The sequence below is a fragment of the Nicotiana tomentosiformis genome, chromosome 2 (assembly GCF_000390325.3).
Source record: "Nicotiana tomentosiformis chromosome 2, ASM39032v3, whole genome shotgun sequence".
NCBI lineage: Eukaryota > Viridiplantae > Streptophyta > Magnoliopsida > Solanales > Solanaceae > Nicotiana > Nicotiana tomentosiformis.
In genome coordinates this window covers 4,251,798-4,262,889 of record NC_090813.1, presented here as the reverse complement: position 1 = coordinate 4,262,889, position 11,092 = coordinate 4,251,798, and the positions used below count along the sequence as shown (strand labels likewise).

At 35.8% G+C, this 11,092-nt stretch overlaps 2 protein-coding genes across 2 annotated transcripts; both read left to right on the top strand.

The window, feature by feature from the left end:
• The first annotated feature begins 1,572 nt into the window (after nt 1–1,572).
• Nucleotides 1,573–8,250, top strand: LOC138904257 (histidine kinase CKI1-like). The gene is made up of 3 exons (XM_070192762.1): nt 1,573–1,713; nt 7,378–8,059; nt 8,180–8,250. The coding sequence occupies exons 1-3, from the start codon at nt 1,573–1,575 to the stop codon at nt 8,248–8,250; spliced, it is 894 nt and encodes a 297-aa protein (XP_070048863.1).
• A 1,039-nt stretch (nt 8,251–9,289) lies between these two features.
• Nucleotides 9,290–10,865, top strand: LOC138904256 (probable histidine kinase 2). The gene is made up of 2 exons (XM_070192761.1): nt 9,290–9,718; nt 10,650–10,865. The coding sequence occupies exons 1-2, from the start codon at nt 9,290–9,292 to the stop codon at nt 10,863–10,865; spliced, it is 645 nt and encodes a 214-aa protein (XP_070048862.1).
• Nucleotides 10,866–11,092: the final 227 nt, after the last annotated feature.

Here is an 11,092-nt window from a genome sequence, read left to right as displayed (position 1 = left end):
ATTTATACATGATCTTGTCTGCATTAACTTATGAAGATATCTACAGAAAAAGGTACGCTGATACATAATATCAAGTGATGAAGCTAAGCTCATTTAAAGTGCCAAGGCCTGTTTGTTTCTGCTTAGTTCTGGTAAATTTTCTAGTGCTAAAATATTTAATGGTCAGTTTAATATTTAACAAAAACAAATCTAATTAGCTGACAAATGTGTTGTGCTTGGATACTTATCTAATGCAGTCATTCGTAATGCTATTGGTACATGTTGTATTGATAGCATTTTGGATCAATAGGGTAAAAAGAGTTGAAGGCGATATTAAGGTACCGTCTTTCATCTATCTTTTTATATCGTTATTGAATAGAATTTAAATTGGTCTCAATTCTGGTGAAATTCAAAATAGTCAGATTTACAAGTGGTAATTGAAAAATAGCCACAGTTTTAAAAGTAATCGAAATTTAGCTACTTTTCATGTAAAGATAAATTATCTTAACGAAAACACTGTTCAAAATTCGGAAAATATTCCAGCATAATATACTGGAGTTCTATTATACTAGACTTCCAGTATAATATACTGGACTTTAAGCATAATATACTGGAGTTCCAGTATAATATACTGGTCCAGGATAATATGCTGGAAGTTCATACTTCATACATAGGTGCTCCAATCTCCAGTATATTATGCTGAAACTTTCCGTGTTGCAGCAAAATAGCGACTATTTTTCAATGACTTTGCAAACGCTGACTATTTTTCAATTACTAGTCCGAAAACTGACTAGCCCGTGCTATTTTCACCTTCAATTCACATACATATTTAATTTGCACTCTACCCTCAACCCCCACCCCAAAAAAGGAGTAAAATAAAAGAATAAAAGAGAAAAAAAGGTTCTATTCAGTTCTAATATTTTGAGGATGGTTCTTTAGCTAGAAAGTTATTGCATGAAAAAATTTCAGATGTTTCAAACAATTACTAAATGTGTCGTAAAATAATTGGATGCTAATTAAACGAAAGTAGATATGACATTCGTGTGTGGTTTAATAAACTTTAAGTCTAATTTTTCGTAGATATGAAAATCTTGTTCCCTTATGGCCTATGAGTCATAGGGTATGGATTTAAAGGAGTTTAAATGGTGCGACATGAGATAATGAGGATTTTGTAGATTTCAACTAGATTGGACTGAGACATGATATATTGTTGTCTATTTGGATCATAGAGGACAAACCGGTTAAGAATGATCGGGAAATTTGAAAATATTGGTAACACTAATAGTTATATACGCTGCCCGTGTAAAGAAAATTTACACTAAAAGTGTATTTCAATATGTTATAACAAGTAAACTGTAATTAATAGTTAAAAAAAATATAATATGTCAGTGCATTGAAGTCAAACTTTTTAAAATAAATGTATATGGTTTAATTCCAGGTGTATATGTCAGCCAATGTTCAAGATCACCTCCAAAGCCATTTTCACAAGAACATTAAAGTTGGATTCATGCTAATCATCTTAATGATGATTGCATTGGCTGTGTCCATATATTCACTTTTGTGGGACTAACGATAAGAGCAGCAACAAGGGAAATGTATTTGTGTGCTGCATTAATAAAGCAAATGGAAGCAACTCAACAAGCAGAAAGGAAGAGTATGAACAAAAGCACTGCATTTGCTCTTGCAAATCATGATGTTAGAGCTTCTCTTGCTGGTCTAAATGGATTAATTGATGTTAGGATCGGGTTACTGGGTAGTGCGGAATTTAGCCAAACAACGTTATAATGACAATAACAAAGACAGTGCAAGTTGATAATAACGGCAATTAAAGAAGTTAAAGAAGACACAAATTTAACGTGGTTCGGTCAAGGTGACCTACGTCCACAAGTGGAGATGAGCAATTTTACTATACCAACAAGAGTACAAAAGAGAGTACAAAATTAGAGTAAATACTCTAATTAATGCCAAATACCCCAAGAGAATAACCTCACAAGATCACTCCAAAGAAAGGGTTCACACAAGTGTTTCCCAACACTCACTCTCTTACAAAATACTCTATAATAAAATAAAGGAGGAGAAAGAAAGACAAGAGTGAAAAAGCTCTTGAATTGGTGTGTTTGCAAATGAGGAGAAGCTCCTCTATTTATAACAAGAAATCCTTGGCCTAATAATGGATATTATGTCATGGCAAATGTCATGATCCACAAATTTTGTTATAATGGATATTATGTCATGGTAAATGTCATGAAAATTTAGTCATATTACAAATCTCCACCTTGGCCTAATTTCGACTTATATATAGTAAATTTGCTCCACCTTCTCCGCAAAAAACCCAATGGGCAAAATCATTCTTCATAAATATCAATCAAGTTCAGGCAAAGCTTGAACTTGGACACTGGAAGAGGTTTTGTGAACATGTCAGCAGGATTGTCTCTAGTGTTGATCTTCTTAACAGAGACTTTTCCTTCAGCAATAGTTTCTCGGATGAAATGATACTTTATATCAATGTGCTTCGTCCTCTCATGATACATTTGATCTTTAGTCAAGCGAATGGCACTTTGCCTATCACAGAAAATGGTAATACTATATTGGTGTAAACTGAGTTTCACAAATAGACCCTTCAACCATAAAGCTTCTTTGATCGCCTCGGTCACTGCCATATATTCTACTTCGGTAGTAGATAATGCTACTACATGTTGTAATGTAGCTTTCCAACTAATAGCGCAACCACCGATGCAAAATACATAGCCTGTCAGTGATCTTCTTTTGTCAAGATCACCTGCAAAATCTGAGTCTATAAAACCAACCAAAGTGTTAGTATTTCTCCCAAACTCCAAACATGTGTTTGAAGTACCTCGCAAGTATCTGAGAATCCATTTCACAGTATGCCAATGTGCTTTACCAGGGCAAGCCATATACCGGCTTACCACGCTCACTGCTTGTGAAATGTCTGGACGTGTACAAACCATTGCATACATAATATTGCCGACTGCACTGGAATAAGGAACTTGTGCCATGTACCTCTCTTCTTCCTCTGACTGCGGAGACTGAGCAGCTGATAACTTAAAATGAGCAGCAAGAGGGGTACTAATTGGTTTAGCATCTTTCATGCCAAACCTCTCCAAGACTTTCTCCAAGTACTTCTTCTGGGTCAGAAATAGCCTGTTGGCTTTTCGATTTATTTTGATCTCCATGCCAAGGATTTTCTTAGCTGCTCCCAAATCTTTCATCTCAAATTCACTTTTCAGCTGACTTTTCAAATTGTGAATTTCTGTTAAATCCTTAGCAGCAATGAGCATGTCATCAACATATAATAATAGGTACACAAATGAACCATCATTTAACTTCCGGAAGTAAACACGACTATCGTACATGCTCCTCGAATAACCATGACCCAACATAAAGGAATCAAACCTTTTATACCATTGTCTTGGAGACTGCTTTAATCCGTACAAGGATTTCTTCAACAAGCAAACATGATCTTCTTTTCCTTCAATTTCAAATCCTTCGGGTTAATGCATGTATATTTATTCCTCAAGTTCGCCATGTAAGAAAGTTGTCTTAATATCAAGTTGTTCTAATTCCAAATCATACATGGCAACGAAGGAAAGCAAGACACAAATAGAGCTATGTTTAACAACAGGTGAGAAAATATCATTAAAATCAACTCCTTGTACCTGACTATCGCCCTTTGTAACTAATCGTGCTTTATACCTCGCATCTTCAACCCCTGGAATGCTATCTTTTTTCTTGAAGACCCATTTGCAACCAATAATTCTTTTTCCTGATGGCGGCTTCACAAGAGACTAAGTACCATTCTTGTGGAGTGACTCAATTTCTTCATTCATTACAATCAACCGCTTGGATGAGTCAGTACCAGAAACTGCTTCTGAATATTTTGATGGTTCTCCAATTTCTTCAGTTTCCTGTGCAACTGAAAAAGTAAATGCAACATAATCTCCAAATCTTAATGGTTGTTTACCTTTTCTTCTTGGTCTATGTTTGGCTATAGAATACTCCTCTTCTTTTGGTTCAACTTCAGGAATTTCAGCTTCTGTCTCAACTTCAGGAGTTTCAACTGTATTTTGCTCCAAAGTTGATAAGCTTGGCTCAGAAGGAATGCCAATCTCAATCTCCACATGGTTCTGTGTACTCTTTCCTTTATTTGTATTACAAGAACTATAAGACTCTTTTCTAGAATGTAACATAGAGGATTCATTAAAGGTTACATCTCTGCTAATTATAAATTTTGGTGTCGTGGGATCAGGATATCATAGTCGGTATCCTTTCACCCCAGATGCATACCCAAGGAAAATGTACTTTTTAGCCCTTGACTCTAATTTTCTATCATTTACATGCATGTATGCAGGGCAACCAAATATCTTTAAATCGGAATAATTAGCAGGAGTACCTGACCACATTTTCTCTGGAGTCTTAAACTTCAAAGGCGCAGAAGGAGCTCGGTTGACAATATAACAAGTTGTAGAGATAGCTTCTGCCTAAAAAGCGTTTGTCAACCCAGCATTTGAAATCATGCAACGAGCCTTTTCCAAAAGAGTTCTATCCATCCTTTCTGCCATACCATTTTGCTGAGGTGTCATTCTCACAGTACGATATCGAGCAATTCCTTCATTCTTTCAAAATTTATTGAATTCGTCATTACAAAATTTCAAGCCATTATTTGTTCTAAGCCGCTTAACCTGTTTTCCTTTTTGCTTCTCAATCAAAACTTTTCATTGTTTGAAATTTAAGAAAACATCACTTTTATTTTTCAGGAAATAAACTCAAACTTTCCTTGAATAATCATCAATGAAAGTTAACATATACATGGCACCACCTTTTGATGGGGTACGTGAAGGACCCACAGATCTGAATGAATGTAATTCAAAGTACCTTTTGTTTTATGAATCGCTGGAGATTTGAAGTTGACTCTTTTCTGCTTTCCGAACACACAATGTTCACAGAACTCCATATTTCCGGTACTTTGGCCACATAAGAGACCTCTTTTGCTGAGGATGGAAAGACCTTTTTTCACTCATATGCCCCAATCGCATATGCCACAATTTGGTGATGTCAGAATCTGACTTATCTGATATTGAAACTGCAACAGCACCTGTAACAGTAGATCCCAAAAGAGTATACAACGTACCAGATCTGCGTGCTTTCATGATCACAAGAGCACCATGAGAAATTTTCAGAACTTCACTTTCACCTGTGTACTTGCACCCAAGAGATTCTAGAGTACCCAAAGAGATGAGATTTTTCTTCAAGTGAGGAACATGTCTAACATCGGTAAGAGTTCTCACTACACCATCGTGCATTTTGATTCGGACTGTACCTTTTCCAATAACTTTACAGGCAGCATTGTTACCCATCAAGACAACTCCACCTCCAATAGATTCATATATGGTAAATAAATCCCGACTGGGACACATATGATAAGAACAACCCGAATCTAAAATCCACTCATTGTTAGATTTGAAACTATTATTAGTTGCTAAAAAATAGTTCTCTCAGTCTCATCAGCAGCTACACTTGCTTCGGCAGTGTCAGTATTTTTGTGCTCATTTTTTTTTCTGTATGCTTTTCTTTGTTTTTCAATTTAAAGCATTCAGAAATAATGTGACCTTTCTTATGACAATATTTGCACATGACATTTCTGTATCTGGATTTTGACCTTGATTTAGGTTTCTCACTGCTTGAATCTTTCTTATTGGATCTACCTCTTATGAATAAGTCTCCCCTTGGTTCCCACTAGTTTCCCCAGTAATATCTCTATTTATTTGTTCTTTTGATTTCAAAATAGATTTGATATCTTTATAAGAGATATTATCCTTTCCATAAAGCATAGTATCTTGTATATGTTTAAACGACTGGAGTAAGGAAACAAGCAACAACACAGCTTGATCCTCATCTTTAATTTCAGCATCTATGTTACTTAAATCCATAAGAAGAGAATCAAAAGTATCAAGATGTGTAAGTATAGAGGTACCTTCAGCCATACGAAAAGTATAGAGTTTTTGCTTTATGTAAAGCCTGTTTTCTACTGTTCTTTTTATATATAGGGTTTTAAGCTTTTCCCATATGCCTTTGGCTGAGCTTTTTGCTGCAACTTCACGCAAAACCTCATTTGAAAGATTTAAAATAATACATGCTTTTGCCTTTTTATCTATGACGGGCAAACTCCTCGTCCGTCATTTTATCCAGCATCTTCTCCTTTCCTTGCAGTGCCAAATCTAAGCCATATTGAATTAGGATAACTTCCATCTTTAATTGCCACATTCCGAAGTTTGCACTTCGGTCAAATTTCTCAATATAAGACTTTGTTAGAGTCATTTTGGCTATTTAAACTAACCCGGTTAGATCTGGCTCTGATACCAATTTGTTAGGATCGGGTTACCGGGTAGTGCGGAATTTAGCCAAACAACGTTATAATGACGATAACAAAGACAATGCAAGTTGATAATAACGACAATTAAAGAAGATAAAGAAGACACAAATTTAATGTGGTTCGGTCAAGGTGACCTACGTCCACAAGCGTAGATGAGCAATTTTACTATACCAACAAGAGTACAAAAGAGAGTACAAAATTAGAGTAAATACTCTAATTAATCCTAAATACCCCAAGAGAATAACCTCACAAGATCACTCCAAAGTAAGAGTTCACACAAGTGTTTCCCAACACTCACTCTCTTACAAAATATTCTATAATGAAATAAAGGAGGAGAAAGAAAGACAAAAGTGAAAAAACTCTTGAATTTGTGTGTTTGCAAATGAGGAGAAGCTACTCTATTTATAGCAAGAAATCATTGGCCTAATAATGAATATTATGTCATGGCAAATGTCATGATCCATAAATTTTGTTATAATGGATATTATGTCATGGCAAATGTCATGAAAATTTGGCCATATTACAATTGAGATGTGTCTGCTTATGCTTCACCAGAATCGCTAATTGGTGAAGAATTTAAATCATATGGAATCTTGCACAAACGATCTATTAGGTTAGTATATTAAGATCTATCGGATTTAAACTTTTATAAACACTAACCGTCTAAAGAATTTTGTTAGTATCAATGTATTTTAACATATAACAAGTGATCCGTCGCTTGTTTTATACGTTACTAATACCACTTTTATTGGATGGTTTACTTGTCATATGGGGTCTCGCACAAATGATCGTTGAAGTTAGACTTGAGGTTGTTGTAGGAACTCATATAGACTTCAAATCCCGGATCCGTCTCTGGTTCAAGAGTATCTGAAGTAGAAAGTTTTATGTTTAAGTGATTATACTAGTTCTGTGATCTGCATGTTGTGCAGTATATTAGTCCTCATATAGATACACGTTGAACTGCCAGATGATAAAAATGAAGTATTAAACTTTTGCTGCTAGTGTAGTTAAGTTACCATAGATATACTTATTGTGTATGGATATATAAGCGGATTCAAGATTTAGGGTCAGTTTGCTCGGGTAGATATAGTTCAGCTATATTGAATTCTATTATTGATCAAAGCAAGATTGAAGAAGGAAAGAAGCAACTTGAAGAAGAAGAATTCAGCATGCAAGAGCTACTTGAACATATTGTCAATTTCTATTACCCTAACGGAGCAATGAAAAATGTAGATGTGTTACTAGATCCATGTGATGATTCTATCACAAGATTCTCTCGTGTAAAAGGCGATAGGAGAGAATTAAGACGGATCTTGAGTAACTTGTTGCATAATGCAGTTAAATTCACCTCAGAGGGACATGTTTCTCTTCGAGTTTGGGCTCGAAAAACTGGTTTTGATCAAAGCTCCAATCTTGCTGCTCCAAGTACAAATTGTTATGTTGGTTGTATGTCATGCTTTCTTTTACAGAACGATGAAGCAGTTTCTGCAGAATTGCAAGTACTGAACAAAGTCCAGAAAGATCCCAACTGTGTGGAATTTATATTCGAGGTGGATGATACAGGGAAAGGAATTCCAAAAGAGAAACAGAAATCTGTTTTTGAGAATTATATTCAAGTGAATGAGACAGCTCCTAATTATGGACAAGCAGGCACTGGCTTGGGGCTTGGCATTATTCAGTCTTTGTTATGTATCTCTTACCATACAATGTTCAGAATTTAGAGTCACTGTGTTCTGCACTTTATATATGTGACAATTACACACACACTAAAGGTTAAAGAATTTTCCTGTTAATTTCTTGTTTTATCAGTGGTATTGAAGTCTCTTTTTGGTACTCATATTTCTCCAAGAGACTTTCGTTATACTGAAGGGGAGCCTTGACGTAACTGGTAAAGTTGCTGCCATATGACCAGGAGGTCACGTGTTCGAGCCGTGAAAATAACCTCTTGCAAAAATGCAGGGTAAGGCTACGTAAAATAGACCATTATAGTCTGACCCTTCTCCGGACCCTGCGCATAGCGGGAACTTAGTACACCGGGCTACCAGTTTTTTTGGTTTAGACTTTCATTATACTAGAAACATCACCAATATATAACGTCCTTAAATTATGTGTGAACTAACAACAAAGGTATGTATGAAAACACAAGAATTTGTTCAGCTACATGTAAACAAGTGTCTGCTAAAGCAGAAAGCATTGCATTTATAATTTAATGAACTTATTACCTCATATCTCATATTCTTTCTTGCTTTTTAGGTTCGCTTAATGGGAGGTGAAATAGGTATCATCGACAAGGATATTGGCGAAAAGGGCCTTTGCTTTCGATTCAACATTTTCCTTATAGCATGTGAGTCTCAAGTTCAAGAACATCAAGCAATTAATGTCAATGTTTTAAGAGGAGAAGATCCAGAGTCCCATTTAGGAGGCTAGCCAAGTAGTAATAGTATCGCTAGCCATCAGAAACCAGAAAGATCCGATGTCATTCTTTTCATTAGGGAGGAGGAAAGAAGCAAAGTTCTTCATAGATTCATGATGAACATAGGCTTAAGGGCACATGTTGTGAAGCGGCTCGAGCAATTTTCTCCTACTCTCAAGAAGGTGAAAAGGAAATTAATCAACTTTCTGTCATACAACTCATCATCTTCAGGGAAATCAAAGGAAATTCCCCTCAGTGCTTTAGATGGAACACATGATGATCATATCCCATCCTTTCAGAGTAGGGGCGGCGGAGGACTTTATTCTAAGAGTGCACTCATAAGATTCATCTTGATCATAATTGACACAAGTGCTGGACCACTTCGAGAAATAAGTCTTGCTATGGCTGAATTTCGGAAGGACTTCCCCAAGAATGCCTCACTTCGAGTTGTTTAGCTCGATAAACCAGGCATAGATGAGGATAAGCTACCTTCAACAGATATAGTCATGGCAAAACCACTACATGGTTCTTGTTTATATCATATCCTCGGATTTGTACCAGAGTTTGGAGATACAATTTTACCAACCATTACACAAGAAATAAAGGATGAAAGAACTTCAAGAATCAAGATTCAGAATACTCCAATGAAGTCTAGAAGTCCACGCCTAGAAGGAGAAATACAAGATGTTTCTGTTGATGTTAACGGAAGTTCTAGTAATAGATTACCTTTAACAGGAAGGACAATCTTGGTAGTAGAGGATGATGAACTACTACTTAAGATTTGCAGAACCATGGTTTCTCAGCTTGGTGCAAATACTTACACATGTGAAAATGGTGAACAAGCTCTAGCTCATGTTTGCAAAGGCCTTAGAGATCAAAGCCAGATAGGACCGTCTACTCCTTCACCACCAGTTGACTATCTCATGGATTGTGAGGTAAGATGTGATTCATATTCATTCTTCTGGTTAAAGACTATGTTGCTCGAATCCTCCAAAAATGTGGTCACACCTGTGTCGGATCCTCCAAATAATGCATAATATTTGGAGGATCAGACAAGGATGCGGTGACACTTTTGGAGGATCCAAGAAACATATATAGGTTGAGAAGGACTTCAGTTGAGGTTAACATTGAAGTTAACATCTTATTGAATGGTTCAAAAGGGCAAATCTTAAATTTTGTATTGAAAAATAAAAGTTGAATTGCTAAGAGCAATAGACTTTGATGTAAGATAAACTTTTAAAGCATTGAGATGTCATTTGCATAAGTTACTATTTTTGGAAGTCCAACTAGCAGAGCTACTCATTTAAAATGTTGATTGCATATGCTACTATTTTTCCGTTCTAAGTTTATTAGCTAGTTACTTTCTTCCCAAAATCTACTATTATATGTCTTTGAACATTGAAAGAAAAAAAGTGTGAGTACCAGAACTAATGAGTTCCCTATTAGTTGCTGAAGCATACTATTGTTCATTTGTAACAAGAAAATAGCTATAGGGATTTATTTTTTTTAAAAAGAGCAGAGATCATTTGACTTCTTCATTATAAAGAGGTAATAGGCAACCATCATAAACCATTCTGTGAATAAGTTGACCTATAATAATTGGTAACTGTTAATAACAAGCAAATCCGGAAACTTGAAAAATAGAGTAGATAACTTATTATAGCATGTTAACTACACTGATAGCGTAAAATCTTTGTACACTGATGTCAAGTCAACAACAACAACCCAGTATAATCCCACTAGTGGGGTCTGGGGAGGGTAGTGTGTACGCAGACCTTACCGCTACCCTGAGGTAGAGAGGTTGTTTCCGATAAACTGACGTCAAGTCATATAACTTATATCATTGTTTGTTTTGTCGTTTGGCAGATGGCAGTGATGGATGGATTTGAAGCAACCAAATGCGTTAGGAAAGAAGAGGCACGTTATGGAATTCGAATTCCCATCATAGCTTTAACAGCGCATACAGCAAAGGAAGAGATAGATAAGATTTTCCAAGTTGGAATGGATTATTACTTACCTAAACCCCTCCGTAGGAATGAGCTTTTGAAAGCCATAGATTATATAGAGCATAGAAAGGTTTAAAATATCTTAAAAAGGCTCTATTTTCTTTTCATTTACTTTGAACACATACCAACACTTTGATATCGACTTTAATTTGTTTTATTGTAACTTAGCTTATGCATCTACATGTTTTCTAATTGGTTACAAGAAGGCTTCAACAATTCTATCAACTACCTTTCTGATTATAAGAAAGGCTTTGACAATTCTCTCATTGGCCTTCAAGTTAACAAAGATTAATGATATCCATT